This window comes from Astatotilapia calliptera, chromosome 5 (assembly GCF_964374335.1).
Source record: "Astatotilapia calliptera chromosome 5, fAstCal68.1, whole genome shotgun sequence".
Lineage (NCBI taxonomy): Eukaryota > Metazoa > Chordata > Actinopteri > Cichliformes > Cichlidae > Astatotilapia > Astatotilapia calliptera.
In genome coordinates this window covers 5,831,309-5,853,663 of record NC_137426.1, presented here as the reverse complement: position 1 = coordinate 5,853,663, position 22,355 = coordinate 5,831,309, and the positions used below count along the sequence as shown (strand labels likewise).

General features: G+C 40.1%; 1 protein-coding gene across 1 annotated transcript in view; it reads right to left on the bottom strand.

Annotated features, from left to right (window-relative positions):
• Nucleotides 1-12,564, bottom strand: part of cbfa2t2 (CBFA2/RUNX1 partner transcriptional co-repressor 2) — a 36,295-nt gene extending 23,731 nt beyond the window's left edge. Inside the window, exon 1 of the mRNA XM_026166870.2 lies at nucleotides 12,317-12,564. Within this exon, the coding sequence (XP_026022655.1) occupies nucleotides 12,317-12,344 (28 nt within the window). The 5' untranslated portion in view covers nucleotides 12,345-12,564. The remainder of the gene's footprint in view (nucleotides 1-12,316) is intronic.
• Nucleotides 12,565-22,355: the final 9,791 nt, after the last annotated feature.

Genomic DNA, 22,355 nt, shown 5'->3' with positions numbered 1-22,355 from the left:
TATGCAGTTTTTGGACAGACAACTGGAAAGAAACCATGTCCCTGACCTACCTACCTACCTACCTACCTACCTACCTACCTACCTACCTACCTACCTACCTATCTATCTATCTATCTATCTATTATACCTGATCTTAGTTTTATCCAAAATTTATAAATAAAGTTTTGATTGACTGATATTGTTTCTTTCCATCCTTATCGTCTGCCCCGCCCCTTAGTTTCACCTGTGTTTGATTGTTTCCACCTCCAGTGCCTAATCACAAATCATCCCTGCATATGTGTATATGTATATATTCTGTAACCAGCTCCATCTTTGTCTAGTTCTTCTCAAGTACCTCCTTTTGGATTTCTGTTTTACGTTCACTTTTTAGACGTGCTTTATTTTTATTTTGTTGAATCAACCATTGAAAGGTTCACCTATAATGTATTTATTGTGCCTAAATTTCATTTCTCTCTTCAAAAGTTTTACATAACAGTGTCCAATGCATTGTTACACACTGTGATGGTTCAACTTTTCTTTTTACAACAAACCCTCTGCTGAGATTTTGAGATCACTACACTCACTACACAAAAACTCTTTCCAGAAGGGTCCCAAATAAGGAAAACAATATATTCTATGTTAGCCTGTATTAGTTCTATAAAAACTTATCATGGTGCATGTATATATTTTATGCGTTCTTTTTACTGTAGCTGCTCAAGCCTCTTGCAGCTGTTTGTCATTGTGTGTATGTGTGAGAGATAAAGAGTGAGACAGAGACAGAACCAGAGACTGTGCAGCATCTGTTACTGTTCACACGCTCCCGAGCCAAACTTCTACTTTTAGAAAAAGTAAACAACATTTTTTAGAAAGGCCAGAAAAAAATTAGTGGAAGATGGATGAAAAGGGGAAATATATGGGAATATGGTGATTGGGTAAACAAGACAGAACATTAGGTCCTCTGTGTGTGCCTGTGTGTGTGTGTACACATTCAGGACCGCTGAATGTTGATGGGAAAGAACAGAAAAAAAGTTGAGCGTATCATGTGTCTATCCCTTCATTTGGATTGCTTTATTATACCCTGCTGAGTACTTGAGACCAATCCGAAATTAATTCCATCCAATCATTTTTAACACAGTTTTACACGGTTGGATCACTGAATGCATGTGTTTCTAGTGAAAACTGTTTTCTAATGGGTCATTATTGTGATGACAGATACGTTTATAGCTCTACAGCATATACAAGTGGCGCAAGTACAGAAAGTAGAATACCGTGTTTTTACACTCACATAGATGGTCCTCATACAAAAAACAGGAATGCAGAAATACAACAACAATGGAATCTGCCAGTATGATGCCTCACGTAAAGAAAATAATAATCCGACACATTAACAAAATTGAATTAATCCAAATATACTAGTGGTTCTAGAGGCTACTCATATGTTGATTGTGCATGCAAATAATTTACTGGGTAACGTGGCTGAATGTTTAAGGAACTTCAACTGTATGTTGAGGCCAGCCAATCATTTTACCTTTGCAAGCGTAGTAGGCGGGCCCAGGTACGTACGTTCTTTTAGAGCAGAGCTACAGATTAAAAATGCCCAAGGCGAAGCGGTCAAAAGTCTGGCTGTACTTCACAGCAAAAGATGCAAACTCAGCAGCCTGCAACAAGTGCTTTAAGCTGATACTGTGCAAAGGAGGTAACACCTCGAATCTGATGAAACACCTGGCGACGCATAGCGTTTTTTTAAAAGCCGAGAAATGCGCCGTATTTGATAGCTTGCTGCAAGAGCTCACACCGAGCACATCTACTGCGGGTGTGGTGCCTGTTATCGGACCCGGAGTTAGCAACATCCCCCAAAAACCCGAAGAGGAGAGTCCTGGCCCCTAGCCCTGCCAGTGTAGCAGAAATGATGATGATGGCCGCAGCATCATCTACTCTGCATGAGTAGCTTAATGTTGTTCGTGTGTAATTTGCGTTGAGTAGGCTAACCACATTATTACATTAATGCATGTAAGGTGAACTAGCAAACACCGTCGTAGTTACATGCGGCTGTCTTCTTGTGTCATGGCAGATACTCCCTTCACCCTGGCCAAAAAGGCTAAAATGACAAAAGAAAAAGTGGAAAACAGCTAAACACGAGAGGTTTTTGGACAAAGTTTGTGTTTTTTCCATTGTTTAAGCACTGCTTCCAGCCAAGAGTGATGCCATAAATCCCCTATAGCTGCAGAAAAGGCTAACATTGTTATCTTTTTACAAAAAAAACAGCTAAACATGAGAGGTTTTTGGACCAATTTTGTGTTCTCCATTCTTTAAGCACCGGTTCGAGCACTGTTTAAGCACCGGCACTGTTTTAAAAGTACCGGTTTGGTACTGGTATCGGATAAAACCTAAACAATACCCATCCCTATTCAACACTACAAGATAATAATAATTCTGGTCCCACACACACTGAATTCCATATTCATTATGAAAACTTTTTATTGAAATCCCACTAAATGTTTAATATTTCCACCATCAGTTTCCTAGCAGATATAGATTTTGTAATTTTTACGTATGTACCTCAGACCTGAACTTTCTTAAACACTGCTTCAGTGAGGTGTATATGAAAATGCAAAAGTCTGGCACAGTCATATCTTACATTAACCTCCTTTAACCTCTCAGCACTCCAGTCTGTTGTACTTGCCTGCTTCAACCTCTACCCAGGCAGAAGCTTCACCTAAACCAAATAGATTATTTCCCACAGTGACATGCCATTTGACCATCTCCTGCTGTGTTCATGTCAGAAACATGAAAAGGGCAGCAATCATGTAACCTAATTCACTAGACATTATCCTAAAATCATGTAAAAACAGTTCCTCTTGCTCTGTGGATCTCGGTTAGTTCGTGCGGGCATACTCAAATGTCTCTTTTTGTAAATCAGGCTAGTCAGGCCAGCAAAGAAAGGAGGTAGTTGCCAGGCTAGCTGATAAGAATTATGGGTAATTTTCCATATTGTTGCTATTTTTCCCGCTAAATCTCATCATTGCTGCCCCTCTTCTCTTTACGCATCTTACCAGCATGGACCAGCCCCCCTCGGTTTCCTTTCCCTCTATACCTCCATCTGATCACTGTTCAGAATCCTGATGTTGGCTAATTTGACACAGCCATAGATTTCCCTGTCTGATCTTGAAAGAATGCATTTTCCATTACATTGTCTACACCACATTTATCTAAGGTCTACTGCTATCTGATGGACCATTTACTGTAATAAAAAAAAGAAAAAAAATACAGATAGAGGCAAAAAATAGAGATCAAATAAGATGCTTCTCGGTAGTAATCAAGGGTAAAGTGAGGGCTATTTTCTCTCTGTCTTTGGGATCAGATAAACAATAGGTCATGCAAACAAAAAACAGACAGTGCAAAGCTCCTTTTTACCGTATGTGTTGGTTATTGACGGTGGGAAAGTATTGGAGGATGGTAAGATTCCCAGAATCTTCCAAACACAAACTCTTACTTCTGTTTTAATGTCCTTAATTTTTATGGAAACTGAATAAAACACTGAAGTCATTATTTTCTTCCATTATTAGTTAAATGGAAGTTCACAATCTAAAAGCTGTGTCTTGTAAGCAATGTTGATGAATGATAATTAGACACTTTTTCACCAAAAATTAACAACTGATGCCACCCGAAAAGTGCAAAGTGCAAAGGTTGCAAACCAAAGAGTGCCAGTTTATGTTAAGCTTATCTCTTCCTTGTTTGTCACAGAAAGGTCATTCACACACCAAACTGACTCACCCTGCAGTGAGATGATGTTTTTTGGCTTTCTTGATGTTTTGAGTTTCAAATAACTGAAAATTTCCACAAAATCCCTCAAATCCTTCCCTGTTCAAGTGAATTAGAAGGCTAAAAAGGACTCATTTTTAATGAAAAATGTGTCTTCAATCTACTAATAAACCCACAATGATCACTTTACAAGCATCATTTTACACCAGATCATAGGGAAATTTATCTTCTTTCAAACAATGCATTCCTCCAAGCTAACGCATGTACACGCTTTGATTTAGATGTATTTGAGTAAGAGAAGGGCTATGTAAATGCCAAATTGACTCCCATTATGATTCAGTCAAGGAGTTTAGGGGAAAAGCATAAACAAGCTGCTTTTTATTTTTCCATTTTACTTCCCTTACCACATTTTTAAGACTAGGAACACAAAAAACAGCAACTTCTTGTGACTCTTATGGTTTTTTAAATCATGTTGATACAACTTGTGGTTCTGAATTTATAAGCTTTTTCTTGAACAGCAGAGCTGAGAGAAATTTTACACAGACCTCTCTGGTTACACAGACACATGCCATCCCCATAGTAGCCAACTGCTGAGGTGCAAGCTATTGACAGTTGATGAACTGATTCATTTGAATATTACCATATGTCCCTTGTCTCCTTCTCAGAAAATTGGACAAATGGCTAATCTGTACACATTTCCAACCTATCTAAACTTATCTATCCTTCTGTTGGTGTCCCCGACTGTTTGTGAATCAGTTATCTAAGCTTGACCATTTTATTGGGGCCACCTGTGGCCAAGCAACAGTCTGACTGCAATTTGTCCAGAAATTACGTAGTCTGATTTGCGCAGCAGTATTGTATGGCCCTTAAACCTCAGAAAAGAAGGCGTAAGTGATGTGTTTCTTTATCATGCTTTAATCATTACCACCTAAAACGTCAAACATGACTTAATAAATACTTTACTACGAGACAGTTTTATAATTCTATTGACTTAAATTTTGGGTAGTGATAGCAGGAAGTCTTTCCTAACTGTAAATGCTCAAATTTAACACTAAATTGAACTCACACTGAAAGGAAGGCACATGCATGCTCTCTGGCTCTCTTGCAAAAAAAGCTATGCACACAGATGGCTCAGTTAGACTGAGCTGCAGATGCGTTTGCGTACAGAGCTGTTCCCTTCAAAACTTCCCGTACCAACAGATTTTCACTCCCAACTCATGGCATTACTGAAACTTGCTCAAGAACTCCCTCTCTGTCATATTTCAGCACAAAGGGGAACCCCTTTAGCGAATTATCTGATGCATCATGTGCAGACATGCAAAGCACAGATACAGTACGTCTGTGTAAGAGGTGTCTGTCCAAGGAGCTTGGAAAGAACACACAAAGCAACTGGACTACTTTAAGTCCAGTCTTAGAGACTTAAATATGTCCAGCAACTTTTCTTTCCTAGCTCCTTACATCACAGATACAGTTTTACAGACTTTTTTGCCTGATAAAGAAGGAGAACAACCACAAAATGTGAACTTTTAAAAAATGCTGCATTGTTTAAAGTGGTAAAGAGTGAAATGCTGAGTGCATTTACAGCATAATATAGGAACAAATCAGTCTGAACATATGAGATATGACATACACATTGTCTGCATTTCAAATGTATTGAGTTTTTAGGGAATTTCCAACGGGATGTATTTGTCGGTCAGTTATGGTCACACAGTTGGGATGAAAGGCAAAAGAGAAGAGAAATGTTTAAATTATCTGCATTAGTTTGAACAAGGCTATACCGACTCCCTCAAGACTTGTTCAAAGCTCATCCATCAAGACATTAAGAACAAACGGGTGACTGGTCAGGAGGGGTCCCACGTTGCTCTTACACAAAACAACTAGCGACTGGTACTTTACCCCCTCCTGACATCCCACAAGCTCAAACACGCCTCTCCCTTCACCTCTTCCCCCGGTCTACGGACCTGCCCTCACCCCACTCTGTCCTTCCATTCAAAGACTATTGTGCCCTCCTTTTCAGTCATCCTCATATCACCCATAACAAATGAGCCCCGTATTTTCTTCTTTCCCCTCCTCTTCTCCCCCCGCTTTCTTTTATTTTTTTCCTTTCTCTAACTCGCTCTCTTTCTCTCCTTCACTCAGTGCCGATGAAAGGCAGGCATTGAGCCGGCAGTGGCATTCCAAAACCTCAGGCCTCGGCTCCACTGTGTCTGGCTATTCAACACTGCTGGGAGCCATTAGTTTAAGTAAGGCCTGACCCGCCTGCTCACCCACGGAAAACCATCACATCTCCTATTACACTCCACGCACGGAGGGGAGACACAAAGCTGCTCTTTGGGTGCGACAAGTGTGTTTAAGAGAGCAAAACAAGATGGAGACGAACAGAGACGAGAAAGTGTAAGAAGTGGGAGATTCACGCATAAGTGTGTGTTTATGAGCGAGAGGGAAAGTAAGTGAGAAAGCGCTTGTGTGTTGGTATGAGGGAGAGTGAGAGAGTGGCTGCATGTGTGCTTGAAATTTATGAGCGGCGGGTCACACGCTCGCTTGGCTGCATCTTCCTAAAGTTTCCACACAGCAAAGCCAAGTGCATAGCCAGACGCCAAACCCTTCTCACCAATAACGCCGCTTAAACGATATTCAACAACCACACACTTTTCAAAGTCTCTCCAGCTGCTCTCTTGTTTAACTTATGTAGCAGATTCCCTGTCGGGGATATCCATCTATGGCGCTTATAGTTAAATCTTTAAATGCAGCAATTTTGCTAATTGGAAAATGATACCGCAGATCAGAAGTCGCTCTGCGTTGCCAGCCTCACCCAATTGTCGGCACATAAACATGAATAGCTCTCATAAACAACTCCATGTTTGGGAGACGTTTTGTGTTAAAAGAGTGCGTGCTTGCTAAAACTTGGACAAGCCCACACACAGATGTAACATATACAGTGAGTAACTACATTCTGCACATTCCTTTAAGGACAACAGGATATACTTTAGTGGCAGTTTTGTTTAAAGCAGGGAACGAATAACAGAAAAGTTTTGTTTTTTCCACATCTGAAATTCATAATTTATATAATACGGAATTATTTCTTTGCAAAGGACGTCACTTTAAGATGACAAACTTGAACCTCCAAACCGTTCATCTTCTCTGCTCATTAATACACAAAAAAAACCTGTCATAACAGAAGATTTTCTTTTGATGAATTAAAATGTCCAAAGGTTTAGTTTTAGCAACCTTCTCTCAATTTCACTGAGCTCTAGAAATAGCATGACTATCACTCTGTTTTCAGTATAGTAGTCCCACACGTCAGTGCTATCACTGATTCAGTTAAACGCACACTGCCGTGAGCTGAGCTGAACAGTTGTTTTTTTCTATAAGGAATATGATGACAACAACACCTATGATTCAATGTTACTTTAGACTGTTTTTGTACCTGATGTGTGAAGTTCCCTGCTACCAGCAGGTCATTCTCTATGAACCTTATATCTCTCTTTCTCTCCCCGAGGCTGCAGGAGCAGCTGTGTTGTTCTCTTCCCTGGCGATGGCCACACCTGTGATCTGCAGGTGGTTCATCTGGCAGTGGAGCCGGGAACACCTGGCCTGGCTGAGATAGAGCCTCCAGGCTTTACTTTCAGTGTGTGTTTGTGTGTGCGTAATAGTGTTTGGGATTTCTGAAGGGCTCAATTAAAGCTGAGGGAAGATAACGGCTGGCTTTGCTAACACACACCCACGCACACATTCAGGGGCATGTGTTGGCATTTCCCTAGGTTAAGCCTCAGGGATGTTTGGACTTGTCAATGTTGCAGTATAATTTTCAGATGTGTCTGCTGAAGACTAATAGAATGACGGTAGTATTTACAGTTTTGCTCGGTGTGATTCCTTTTCTTTTAAAGATATAACAAACAAAGCCAAACCTCCTCCTGCTTTCCCAACCGTCATGCTTAATCTTGTGAGCCAAGTCCCCTAAATATCCCGGCGAACAATAGGGGACTGTGGCATCACCTGCTTTGCCGTTGCTTTGCATACTCACTGCGGGTATGACATCTTGCTACAGTACTCTGCTGGGACAAACAAGCAAAGACAATAAGCAGAGACACCAGCTGAGGACAAGATAATAAACAGTTGCACCGAGAACATGTTGAGAGCAAGCACAGGCAGTCTACAATGCAAGCTTGTGTATGTGTCTACGATTAGCAGGCAAGGAATCAGAGTGAGGACACATGACGTGAACTTGACAAAATTCATAAAATTCACAGAGGAAAAGAACAGCTTGAGAGTTATATTGACTTTGGCAAAAATCACACATTCAGTGTTGCATTCACTGCATGCGTGTGTGTGCGTCAAATATGAAAAGAATATCGGGCCAAGGCTTTACATCATCTCCATTCAACTATTTGTCATGGGAAGAAGTGATATACTGGGTCAGACACAAGCTGTGCTTGTTGCACATGCTTACCATAAACACTACACATGTTACAGCTGACAATTAATGATTATTTTGATGTATTACTTGAATATACAAACAAACAAAACAAGACTTAAGGAATTTATTTATGTTAAAAAAATGTTTCAGAAGTGACAACTTCAACAGGGGGAAAGGAGATTGGTTTTAAAGCTGCGATATTGCTTTTTCATCTTGTCAGACCCTGCACTGTGTTTTCTCACATGAGTCTTCAATAATAACTCACACACAGCTGGATGTCAGCTTTCTTCTGGCCAGTGACAGGCAAGCTGCAGCTGTGTTTAGCTGGACTCAACACAGTAGACCAGACAGATGAGTGCGGATGGAAAGAGGGGAAAAAAGGTCAAATAAATAGAGGAAAAGGGGACAGAAACATAGGGAGGGAAGAGAGGGAACAAAGAAAGGATGGATGGAAGGAGAGAGAAACATGAGACAGAAACAGGGGGTGAGAAAGGAGGCGTGGAGAAAAGGGTAACCAATGCTAACTCCTCTTTGTCTGAGCCAAGTGGGAAATGATGGAAGGGGGTGAAAGGCATGAGAAGTGGGAACAGAGAGACAGGCATTAAGAAAGCATAATGTGGTAATCCATTTCTTTCACTTGCTTTTTCTTTTTTTTCTCGGCCAAATTGCTCTGAAGTGACTGGACACTTTTGTTCCTAGCCAGTGTCCCTCCACTTAAAGTCGACAAACAAATAAATGCCTGCGCACAACCGCAGGACTTGCATTTCTTCCTCAAAAATGATAAAGGATGCTTGGTTTTTTTGTTGAGTTTTTTTTTTTCACACGACAATTTAAAGGAAAGACTGTTAACAGATGAACACACAAAAGGGAAAGAGGCTTTAGTCCCTTTTGGCCGAGTCCTTAAAAAGCCATATGACAAGTATGCAAAACCACTCTCAAATCCTGCAAGCCGCCTTTTTGGAATAGTCAAATGTGTCAAAGCGATGTTTACGCTACCAGTGACACCTGAGTACAGAGGTCATGGCGGTGGTTGGCAGTATAACAAAATGAGAGTATTAACAACACTCAGAAACCAAGCTGAGACCTGCAATCAAGACTGAAAGGCACAGCTGGGTTATCTTTCAAAGGTGGAGAAGTGATGTTTTGTTAAAAGAGTAGACGAGCACGGACACTCTTAATATCTCCCGTCTCCTGTACGCCTTCTATTTCTGAGGATTGTTATTGCCGGGTGATCCTCAGTGCAAGATCACATCTGGATCCTATTGTCTCCGCCGCTCTGTGCAGTACCGCACAGCAACAAGAAACAGCTGTGCAAAACTGGCTTCAATTAGCCTCACATTCTCCCTGACAGTTAATCTCTTTCTACTCCCATTCTCTCACTGTTTTGTTCCTTTAACTGTTAGGTCACTTCTGTCTTTCCCCCCTTTTTTTTCAAACCTTTGCTTCAGGTTGCCACACTGTCTGAAGTAATAGACATGGGATCACAGAGGATTGAATTGGAAACAGACAATGGGACGGAAAAGCTCAGAGGTCTCACGAAACATAAAACATGACAAATCCCATCTGTTTAAATGGACTGATGATGCAGTTTGCAGCGGTTTAGGCTGCAGAGATGATATATTTTCATTTCCTGTAAGAAGGGAGTAAATTCTGTTTATTACAGTCAGAGTTCATTTCCATCTTTGACTACAATTTTCACTGTAAATGACGATTAGCACTAGATATATGGCACTTGCAATTAAAGTCTATTCAAATTGTCTTTTCAGATTATTACTCAGACAGATGGTGCCAGAATCTTTGCTGTGTATGACACATTTGCCAAATTGGGCTACAAAGTAACCCGATAAATCCAGACTTTAAACATCTCTTTAACCACTAAAACCACACTTAGCAAACACTCCAGTGTGATCCAGCAGTGGAACATGCTGAATAAAATGTTGTCGCTCACAAGTAATTAATCAATCTCAACTAAACTCAAACTTGTTTAATTGTCCACAGTCTTGACTCAGCTGAACTGCAAGCAATCCAGCTCAGAACGGCCCTGTGATAGGAAATGGGAGCCAGATTTAAGGCAATGGAGTCGATCTGATGGGCTTGATGAGCAAATCTGCAAGGTTCTGCAGTCATTGTAGCCTTGGGGCCTGAGTAAAACACTAACAGGTGGTAGTGCTGGTTGAAAAGACCCACGCAGAGACCAGAGGGAGTGAGAAGGATACTGGGCTCACAGCCTGACACACAAAACACACACGCACACCCAAGTACATGCATTATATGAAAACACAGCCAACCACATGCATGACACACACCCTTAAAAGCTACAAGCATTTATAACACACTGGGAAAAAAATATTTTCACACATTACAAGATACATAACACATAATGCAGACACAACTGCATGCAAGCTATCAGTCTACACGAACAAGAAACAGTGCAGGGGTGACTCGAAAGCTCTGCAGGCACCTTTCTCTACCTCCAGGATGGGGAAATTCTCCCACATGGCAAAACACTAAGGGCCCACGTCTGGCAATGCTAACAACCCACTCAAGCCAAAACCAATTAAAAGTCTCTAATTCAAACCTGCAGGGCCCCTTTGTCGTTTATTTCCTTTTTTAATGTCAGAGGATTGGAATCTGACTCTGTACCCCAGCCCAAAGAGAACAAGAGAAGGAGGAGAATAATCTGAGTTGAAGATTATCCATATGTTTTCAAGTAGAGTTAATTAAATCAAGAGAGAATGGAAATGATCAACTATGGTGTAGCAATGTTGAAACAAATGCTCTTCAGTACATTTTTTCCCAGTGAACTTAGAACATCCATCCTTCCCAGAGGGCTTTTTAGCTTTCTGCATAGCATCAAATTACTCTAACTAAACAGCAATTACGGTAAAACAGAAGAGTACCCACATTTTATCCTTTCTGATTTAAGAGTGGAACCAAATTTTCCAAAACAATAATCACTTTCAAATCCAGCATCCATCATGTATGTAGTTTTGCATTACAGTACACACTCTGCTGCTCCCTGGTGGCCGTTGTAACTCTGTCATCATCATTACCACTCTCACCACCAAAACATCAGCATCTTATTAAGTTGATGTGTTTGTCATCTGATTATCTGTTATTCTGTGGTGAGAAAGAGGCCAAATGGAGTCCTCGCAGGGGGTCACAGAAACACATGTCCAGAGTCAAGCCTTCAGGCTCTGCTGACCCCACTTGCATCATATGTTGGTCACAATTGTTTCAACAGAAGATGCCAGACTCTTTATTGTGGTTCTCACATGTGGACTACTGAACAACTAAGTGATGCTATAAATCCAGCGTTTAAACACATCCATTCCCATCAAATCCACACTTAGCAGCACACATAAGTGGGATCCAGTCACACCACAGTCAAGCTGCCTTGCATGGCTGTACTATTGACCCTCAGTGTCAGCAGTACAGCAGGAAGAAACTACAGACAAAGAGGAAAAAAAACTCCTCCTGGCATAAAGCAGGAGTTCCAGCCTGGCTTCACACCGCCTGGTGTTTTTGTCTTGAAAAGCTGTAAACTCCAGATGGTGGAAAGAGAGGAAAAAAACTTAGTCTGGTGGATTAAGGGCTCCAAATCCTCCACTGAAAAGACACATAGACCACAAGCTGCTATTCAATCAAATGGGAGCATAATAGCCTTGTTGTGGGGGCTATATAAGGGATAATGCATCCAACAGAGTATGTGTTATGCATAGTTTATTCACTCTCTTTAATGGATCGTAATGAGCGTAAGATCTTACCAGACAAAAGGATAACCGAGTTTTTGTTTGCTCATCATAATGATTTGATGTAATGTGAAGTAACACGTTCAAAAGGTGTTTTTCCGAAGACTCAGCCTCCCCTCTGAGAGAAACTCTGATAACAATACTCTTTCCCTCACATATTAAGTAAATAAAGTTCTGCTTTATTTTCATTAGGAGGCAAAGACGTCTCTTTAACTGAGATCCTGGATTCTTAATTATGTAACGCGAGAATAGGACATACCGGCCATTTGTTCAACAGTATGCATAAAAGCGCAGGTGCAAAAAAATCAGGAACACACCTGTAAATATTCACTATATCAGATAAAAGGTCGCATAGTCACACAGGATGCATTTCAATATGGAATAAATGCATTAAAGGTTCACTTACAAGTTAAAGCACTCGGCATTCCGACCATGCCCTTCGTCTTTATGAGTTTTCTTGCTCTTGGCGGAATGTTGGTTGGCGCTTCTTTTCAAGCACTTTCTCTCGCTTATTTTTTGGCAGACCTTCCTCCAAACCAAAAACCTTCTAAACACTTAAGAATAATGAAGAAACAATGAAGCACGATGTGCCGGAGACAATCGATCCAGTCCAACGCCAGGCATCAGGTATGTTTTCTCAAACGCAACAGAGAATATCTGAGTGGGCGGTACTAATTGTAAGCATTTAAGCAGAAAGCCAATAACGCTCGTTTGCAGCAGGGAAACAGTAATGATTAACTCCCAGCGGCAACAATAGGACACCAGTTCAGCTCGCATAATCCTCACAGCAGACACACTTCCATTGCCTTGAGCAAAGTCGTTTACGACCTCAACTTGTTGGTGTATTGATTTTGTTTTTCATAGCCTAAATCTATCGCTCGGAAAGCTTTCACAAATTGTCACTGAAACGAGCAAAGACGAGAGAACTATGGTGGATATTTACCCTTTAGGGATGAATTAATGTTGAACTTTGAACAATAAACTTGCACGCAAGTTAAAACAAAGTTGAATATTTTGTGTGTCATCTGTTGAGTCGAAGCCACAAATTGTTTTGGATTGCATCCAGAGTCTCACGTGTTATTTTTTTCTTTACCAGCATAATATTTGGATGCTGGCTGAGAAGGCTGTCAACTGTACCACCCCCGAGACACGCATATACACACCCAGCCACCATCAGCTCTCCATCCACCCCTCCCGCACCCATCCACATATGCCACACGCTCCTGTCCACCCCACACCACCACCTCCTCCGCCTCTTCTCCCTTCCAGCAACCGCCCCCCCCCCTTCCCCATCCTCCACTCCTGCCAGGCTGCCACCTGCTCTCTGCAGCATGCTGCACAGCTGCTGTGCTACAATGACAAATTAAGGTCCACCGTGGCAGGCAGGAGTCATTACCTACTACTCCTGCCATGGAAGACTTGAAGAGCTATCAGCTACCGGCGCTGTGTGCCTCCCCCCTTCATGTGCAAAGAAGGGGTAAGGGACACTAATCGTTTTAATGAGAAGCAGGAGATCAGGGGGAGTTACAGTTTGGGGACACATGAGCCAATATGCTGTGTCAGTCAGTGTCTGTGCAAGTCAGGTGTTATTGACTGTGCTGTTCTCACAAGCAACATAACAATGAAAGAATACACATTCACAACACATTCCTTATTATTTAAGATAAAACTGTTCAGAATCTTCAGATTTTACAAGAGTTGCATTTGCCACTCACTAGAGCACTTACTGTTCACATTCAGATAGCATTTTTCAATAGTTAAGTTACACTTATAGGAGAGTAACACAGTTTTAACTTTCTTTATAATAACATAAGAAGCCTATTTATAGTTCCGGTAAATAGGGTTGGTTTTATGCCTGACAGGCGTGGAAAACATACAGTTAAACACAGCACTGAACAATATAAGAAGTATGCAAAAAATAAGCACGCATGAGCATGCAAAAAATCTATTATTGTACGATCTACTGTACAATATAGAGCGCCTTGAGGTGACTGTTGTTGTGATTTGGCACTATATAAATAAAATTGAATTGAATTCAAATCTATTTATATGAGTCAACTCATTGTTTAAGTTGGACAGCGGTTGTAAACTTAAAATAAACACCCCAAATTGTAAACCACTTGTGCGCACACCTTAACTACTTAGCAGTACTACTTCAGACAGGCTTCACTGAAATACTGTAATGCCCCTGTATTGTAGTACATCTGTTATTATTTCAGTAGGGAACTCCATCAGTCACTGTGATCTAATCTAGTACTAATTCAGTGAGTCACCCTTTAAATGTATAAGTTTAAACAATATCTTTGACAGTGACAACAATGTCCTAACTCATCTTGTCAACTAGCCCTGTGACAGGTTAACAAAGAAGTGAGTAGTCAGTTAGCGGGAGACTGGAGTCAATGAAGAAACAGGCTTAGATGGTGGTAGGATTTTCAGTGGCCATTGTGGTCCCTCAATGTGACAGCTGGCCATTGCTCCCCCTTGAACCTCTTTCAGCCTCTTTGTCACAGCCTCTTTAATCAAACCAAGACTGTTACACAGCAAATACACTGACCTGAACTATGAGCTGACTGGATGACTAGCCAAATGTATTTGGAGCTGTTACAAGGTTTTAGCAATATGTAAACCCCCTCCCTGTTAAACTGTAGGACTAATATTAGCATGCGACCTAATGCATGAGCATTTTCATTTTTAAGTATAAAGAGAATGGTAAGTGGACTGGTTCTTATATAACGCTTTTCTACTCTCACTGAGCACTCAAAGCGCTTTATACAACTTGTGCATTTACCCAATCATGCCCATTCACACAAACACTTTATCTAAGGTTTTTAGGGCTTCTAACATTCACTCGCATTCACACTCCGATGGATGCATTGGAGGGCAACATGGGGTTAATATTTTGCTCAAGGATATTTGGCTCTTATCTGATTTTTGTGACATGGTAATGATTAGAGGTTTTTGTGTTTTTCTTCTCAGTGTTGAGACATAGTATTCTCGAGCCTTTGGGTACGGCTTCTCCAAACTCTGTGGAGCTCAGTTATAACCAGCTTTGACCATTACTACACCAGCCCCCATATTTACCTATTCACTCTTCACTGTACAATGGTTGACCTGACAGATTCTTAATCCACATGAGAGATTGCCCTTTTTTCCAATAATGTGCTTTCTCAGCTCACTGTACAAAGTCAAGAGGGGGCAAGTCATTAGCTGGTACTGTTTACCCTACTTTCTCAGCAGTCGTGCCATCTGTGTGAGCACTGTAGGTTGCATAAGGCCTGGCAGATATGACACCTCCGCAAAACCTGTTCCCTTTCATCCATTGTTTTAGTCAGCTCCTCCAAAATTATCTCCTTTTTTTGTCTGTTCCCTCAGCTTTCTTTTTACAAATCCACCCTCCTCAGCTATTTTCTTTTTGCGATTATTTACCTTTACCAATTTTCCTCTATTATTTACACACCTCCTCTAGTCTCCTCCTGTCATCCCTGACAGCTGACAGGCCAGACCCTGCCTGGTGGTGACACTTCACCCACGCCGACCCAAGCCAGATCACTTGTCCATGTGTAAGCCAGAGCCAGGGCCAAGTCCAGGATTTCTACTGGGGTGTGGAGGGGAGGCTGCAGAGGCAAGCAAGATGGCCCTAGTCATCATAATCATTCATTGCCTGCCGGTCCTTCTGTCCTTGGCCTCCTCCCACTCTTCATGCTTTTTTGTCATCCACATGTCAGGGCCACAAGGCACGCGTATCAGCTGAGCCCAGGATGGTCAGAGTCAACGGGGTCAGGTGGCAGACGCTTGGTTAATTCCTCTGAGACCACAAAGTGCTTGTGTCAACTCATACAGACACTGAAATACACAGATAAAGACAAACAGACATGCATTTGCATAGACACACATGCACCGCATTCAGTACGCAAAATAAGGCAGGCTCTATATAGACCATGATGTTAGAGAAGCTGATTGGGGGAATGGGGTGGGGGTATCAAATAGATAGATCAGCATTAAGAAGGAGGAGGGGAAGATTATAAACACACGAGCAGATGGAGAGAGATATATTCCTATTATGTAGATCCGTCTAACCCTCAGTGTGGTCTCCTCTCCTCCGCATGAATGTCTCATCCATATATACCTTTACATTATTCAGGAGGTTTTAATGAGAGTAACTAAATATTGCGGTGATTGTGGTTGCTGGGTTGTTTAGATGGCAGAAGGTGGGCCACAGGTGTACAAGCCTGAGACTTATTCTTCTGTTTGACCTCTCATTATCACCCCCAAATTCATTCATTGTTATCCTGTGTCCTTGGGTGTTCGGGAAGCAGGGCGGTATGTCTGTCTACTGTTGTCTGTTCACAGCACAGTCTGTCATTCATTTTTAAGAATAAATTATTCCATATTTTTAATCTATTATTATCCCCTCATCTGTCTGTCTGCTTCAGCTTATCCATCTGTTTTCCTGCCTTTTGCCCCATTTTTTTTTAACCTTTCTCCTTTTTTTGCTCATTTAAGAACATTTTCAATGACTTTCAGGTGCTTAAAAATAACATAATTCCCAGTTGCTCTGCTAGATGAAAATGCCACAATCATCACTCGTCTATCTATATAGATATCCTTAGGATAGGATAGGATATCTATCTATCTATCTGTGTGAATGAGTGTGTGAATGTGTGTGTGAATGGGTGGATGACTGGATATGTAAAGCGCTTTGGGGTCCTTAGGGACTAGTAAAGCGCTATATAAATACAGGCCATTTACCATTTATTTATTTCTATCTATCTATCTATCTATCTATCTATCTATCTATCTATCTATCTATCTATCTATCTATCTATCTATCTATCTATCTATCTATCTATCTATCTATCCATCCATCCATCCATCCATCCATCCATCCATCCATCCATCCATCCATCCATCCATCCATCCATCCAGCAGCCCGTCATGGATGGCTTGATGAGAGGTCTGGTCTGTTGTTACAGAGGAACAGGTGGGGCAGACTAAACAGTCAGCACAGGGTTGAAATGAACACATACACAAAACACACACACATGCAAGCTGCAGGGAGGCAGGCTGTCAGCCGCTCAGACACTAGTCCATATGGTAGACCTCTGGAGCTGTTGCCCTTAGCAGAGTAGGGGAGGGAAGCAAAGATGCTTGGAGGATGGCAGGAGAAGGCAGAAGGATGCAGGGGGACGTTGAAACTAATCAGTAGGGCTCCCCAACTGTCCACTGTCTTTGGGGAGTTGAGATATGCATATATGTGACTGACTGAACTAAGGGTGCAGAGATGATAAGTTGGGGGGTTGTAGTCTGTTTGTCTGCTTGAGTGTGTGTGTACATCCATCCATTCATTTTCTTAACCGTTTATCCAACTGTGGACATGGGAAGGGGGCTGCATTCTGTCCCAGCTGGCGTTGGGTGAGAGGCAGAGTACCCCCTTTACAGGTTATAAGTTATGTGGAAATAATGCTTTAAGTTCTTAATTTGATTTCATTTATTTAACATAAATACAATACATATTCTAGTGCTTTAAGCAATTGTTAAATTGAAATATATAAAAAAAAATAGATAGAAATAATGATCTAGCAATTTTCGCATGTGTTCTGTATATACAAATTGTGTTTGTAGTTTGTTGTCATTATTATTCAAACGTATTGTCTTATTACTTAAACAACAACAAGAGATACAATAGCAGTCTGATGTTGTTGAGAAGTGCTATAGGGTAATGTTAGTTGTCTTCAGCATAGCAGAAAACCAGTCTGCCTTGACCTAGACAGAAATGACGTTTATAGATCATTAACATGTTAAACTTTTATTCAACTTACATTTAGTCATATATATTTATATATTAGTTTGTTTTTGTTTTTTTAAATTTATGTTAGCAAAGATAAAATTAAATACATTGTCAACTACACATACAGCCATCATAGATAAAGTTAATATTGTTTTTGTTTTTTAATATATCATATAGTCATTTTAAGCATTTAAATAAGGTTTTTTTTTAATATTTAAATGAAAATCTTGTGTTTTATATCCTTTATTCATTCATTCTTGATTTTTACATGCAAGCCCAATATAACTGCTATTAGGTTTATCAGCAATGACATACATTCACGCAACGCACTCTATTAGTGCAAATCATCATTCACCGTTTTGGTTGTTTTTCCTGTACACAACAGAAAACAGATTTAATTTCAGGTCCTTGACTTCTTGCTGACTTAAGCTCTAGTGTAATTTGACGGTGCTCAGTATTGGTTAAATCCTGCAAGGACAATGGTGAAATATGATGTCATCCTACACTACTGTAAATGCAAGCACACTAGCAAACAAGTCACTACTTTAATGTGCACAATTTTAATACTATAGATGACTAGATCCACTCCAAACAATCCAATCAGTTTTGTTTTTTGTGTGTGAGAGATCCTTACAAATCCTGCTCTTCCATTCAGCTAAGCTTTGCAAATATATTAAGCTGTGCTACTGTGAAAGAGAGGCCGGCCACCTGCCACTCACATCCCAAATAGACCAACAGATGCATAGACTGGAGGTCAGATGGCCAACCACTTGTCATAATGCTAAACATCACCATGTAGACCCACTTCTTAAGTCAAGCACTGTTGTTGAAGTCTCCCATTCATTTTTGCTGTGCTATTTATATGTGTGCTTCTATACATGTGCTAATTAGTACAAGGACGTATCCTTTTCTAAACAAAAGTGTGGACAAAGGAGGATAAGGTTTATGGGTGGAATGAGAAAAGGTGACAATAAACTTCATATAAATCATTTGTTTCATTAATTATGTTAAATGTAGCAAGGGTAACTGAACCTCAAACCACACTGGCTATGTATAAAAGATGGGTAATTTTTACCTAATGCCAGCACCAACTAGTTTGGTTAGGCAGGTGGATCTGTAATTCACTGTGATTTTGAATGGGGTGCTAATTTTAGATGTTGGAAAAACAGGTTTAAAATATACTTACTGGAGAAACTGAATAGCCATTTCCTTTAGGCGACATGTTTATTGTTTTGGGGATTTTCCGCCTTCTAGAACAGGAAGATTGGGATGACAATCCTACATACCTGCACACGTGAGCTGGAACAGAACCAAACCCAGGCCTCTGAGCTGAGGACAGACTTTTCTACATGCGGTACACACTCTGACACACAGCAAAATCTCCAGTGTTAAATTAACACTAGAGAGTGTCTATATGGGTCCACACCTCTGAGTGTTAAATACAACACTGTTGAGTGTTAAATTAACACTTTTGACAGTGTTATATGTTTAAAAGTAACCTAGTCAGTTTTGAAGATTAACAATGGCTAACACTGAGCAGTGCTGTTTTGCTAACACTGGAATATTTCTAACATTTTGAGTTATTTTCCAGTGTTAGAAAATCAGCACTGCTCAGTGTTAGCCATTGTTAATCTTCAAAACTGACTAGGTTACTTTTAAACATATAACACTGTCAAAAGTGTTAATTTAACACTCAACAGTGTTGTATTTAACACTCAGAGGTGTGGACCCATATAGACACTCTCTAGTGTTAATTTAACACTGGAGATTTTGCTGTGCAGGTGAGCTACAGGTGCTGTTCTTTTGTGCGCTCATAGGTTGAACAGAACAGGACACTGCCGCTTGGCTAAAACAAGCTCCGATACTGGACCTTATTTCTACCTCACAAAATCATAGCAACTGGCCAATAAATCCATTCGTTCATTAACCATTAATTAATTAAATGCCACATTGTACACTTGCCATAGAGTGGTTTCATCATAGTTGTGTCTTTTTTTAAAAAAAACAGTTGCTTGCTGTTGCTGAAAACAACAGGGTTGATGTGATAGCTGAGTTTGTATGACTTATTTGGAAACACAGGAATCATCTGACTTCACTTTAAATTTGAAAATCCACATTTTTAACTGCAAGACTATGTTCCCCATCACATCTATATAATATTAATGGATACGATGCCAATAAAAACAAGCTCCATCTTGTATGTTCATAAACAGTATAATTGTTGTATCTTTAGTATTTCCAAGTAAACCCTTTGTCTTTACTTTAAAGTGTCACCCCGGGCAACTGAAATGTCCAAATGATAGTTGTGATTGGTCCAATATTTGTTTATATTATCTAAATGTATTTATTTATTTTGCTCTTTGAGTACCATATGGCATTAATTGCCTACAAATCCATGAATACTAATAGACATATGGTTGGATATGAACTAAATAATCAAAGGGTAATCCTGGGACAGGCTGTGCTTGTTTAATATCAGTTAATGACGCAGTAATTGCATTTTAACCTTATACATATGGCCTATACTTTATAACTGCAAAATGTGTTTTCTTTAACAAGACTGTAGTAAAGTCTGAAATAGTTTCTCTTAATTCAGCTGTTTTTACTGTTTATTTTATTTCTATCACAGTGAAAACCTCATCGCATAACAATCAGAAGCTGTTCCTAGATTTTTTTTAAAGTACTCTATAGGACATGTGGGAAATCTTTGTTATTTAAACAGATTAGGTTTCCAGTGTAGAGGTAATAGAGCCATTTAATCACTAGAGGGAGACAAAAGATTTGAATCTAAGCTTTGAAATTCCCTGTTGAATATTTAGTGTGAAGCTGAGCCATGGTCTATGACTTAAAAAACAAGTTGTTAGAAATAAAGTTGTTACATCCATATTCACTACAGTAAACATGAACCAATTAGAATAAAGTAAGCGTTGATATTTGAGTTGATTAGCTACTTTAGAATTATAAAGAAATGTTGTTGACAGATGAGAATATTTAGAGCATCTGTGTGGGTTTAGAGGAATTTTCAGTCAAAGCTCCAAACTTGTTTTCATTAAGGGAGCAACTGCCTCTAAACAGCCCACCCAGAAGAGTGTTTTCCAACCCTGAGTGCTGGGACTTCTTTGCTATTTCACCTGCTGTGAAGCAGATGCAACACAGGCTGCCACACACACAGCTGAAGGGCTGACAGATACCTTGCCGATGCAACAGAGCATAGGAAATGAGGACTGCTTCATCAGCTTGTTTCAGTGACTCCTGCATGGTCTTAATGTCTATGCTGCACAATTAAGTGCACCTCTGCTGAGTCACCACAACAGTGCAGTACTTATCCACGTTGAGTTTCTGTCAAGACCGAGACTGAACGGCTTGGCTTATTACTCCTGAAATCATGGCATATTAGGAAATAGTTCAAAATAGTTATTGCATTTTTTTTCACATTTTTCATTACATATTTACTACTCACTACTAAATGAAAAAGAAAACTGACAGCCAGAGTAGATTTCTGCAAATTACAAAAGAAATGGAAAGCATTGCTAAACAGTTTGAACTGAAGAAATGAGGAAGGAAATAAAATAAATCTGAAAAATATTTTAGTTTGAACTGGAAATTTAAACATGAAAATTGTGGACTGAAAAGAACTGAAATTCCACTTACTGGCACTCATCTTCAGCATACGCAGGATTGTTTTGGGTTTTTAACTGAAACACCATGAGTTGCATTTTTGGCAGTAGCCCCGGTGGAATCAGTTTACTAATCTAAACCACGATTCTACCTTCTATCTGCAGAAAATTTCAAACACAAACAACAAAGTTTTCATGTATTTTTTTAGCCCATTTCTTCACTGTCATGGAATTCCCAGTCTGGGAGATGAGGTCGTTTGGTCTTGGTCTGTATCCAGTATTGATTCATCCTTTGCGATGCTCAAACACCACGCTGCCAACTCATTTGGTACCTACTGGAGAAGAGCTTTGGGCTAATCATGCTTTGTACAACATCTTACTGGTCACGTGTCTGGTTTTAACAACATTTACTGGTTATTTGGTTATTTGGTTACTGACCAACTTTAACTATGCCTCAGCTGCTGCAACAGGGCATCGGTGTCATGGTACTGAGGGGCATTATGGCCTCTTTCAGTTCCTGTTGTCCTGAAACCCATTTTGAATAAGAGCTAATAAATATAATTGTTCTGATTAACGTGCAGGCTTCTTCATGGTAACATCACACCCACTGTTTTCTGTCAGCAGAATTCAAGCCGAAGATGCTTAGTGGGTGTCATTCCTGATATAAGCTCTCTTCACTAGAAATACGTTTCTGGCCTTGAAAGCATATCGATTTTGTTTTCCTTATTGCAGAACTTATATATATATATATATATATATATATATATATATATATATATATATATATATATATATATATATATATGCGCAGTGATTTTGCGCGTTTCGGGCACACTGGAAATGAGATCTGTGATCTGAGGCTGGGTGTTGAAATACACTCGAAATAAATAATGAATCAAAAACTTAATTATGCGTGGCTCAACCTCACATTGCTGATTAACGGATGGGCTGAACAAGAAGCTCTTTGAACTTTGAGTGTGTGTCAACACCGCTGCTAATCGCATCGCCCTCAATTAACTTTACTTAGCCTACTACTGGAT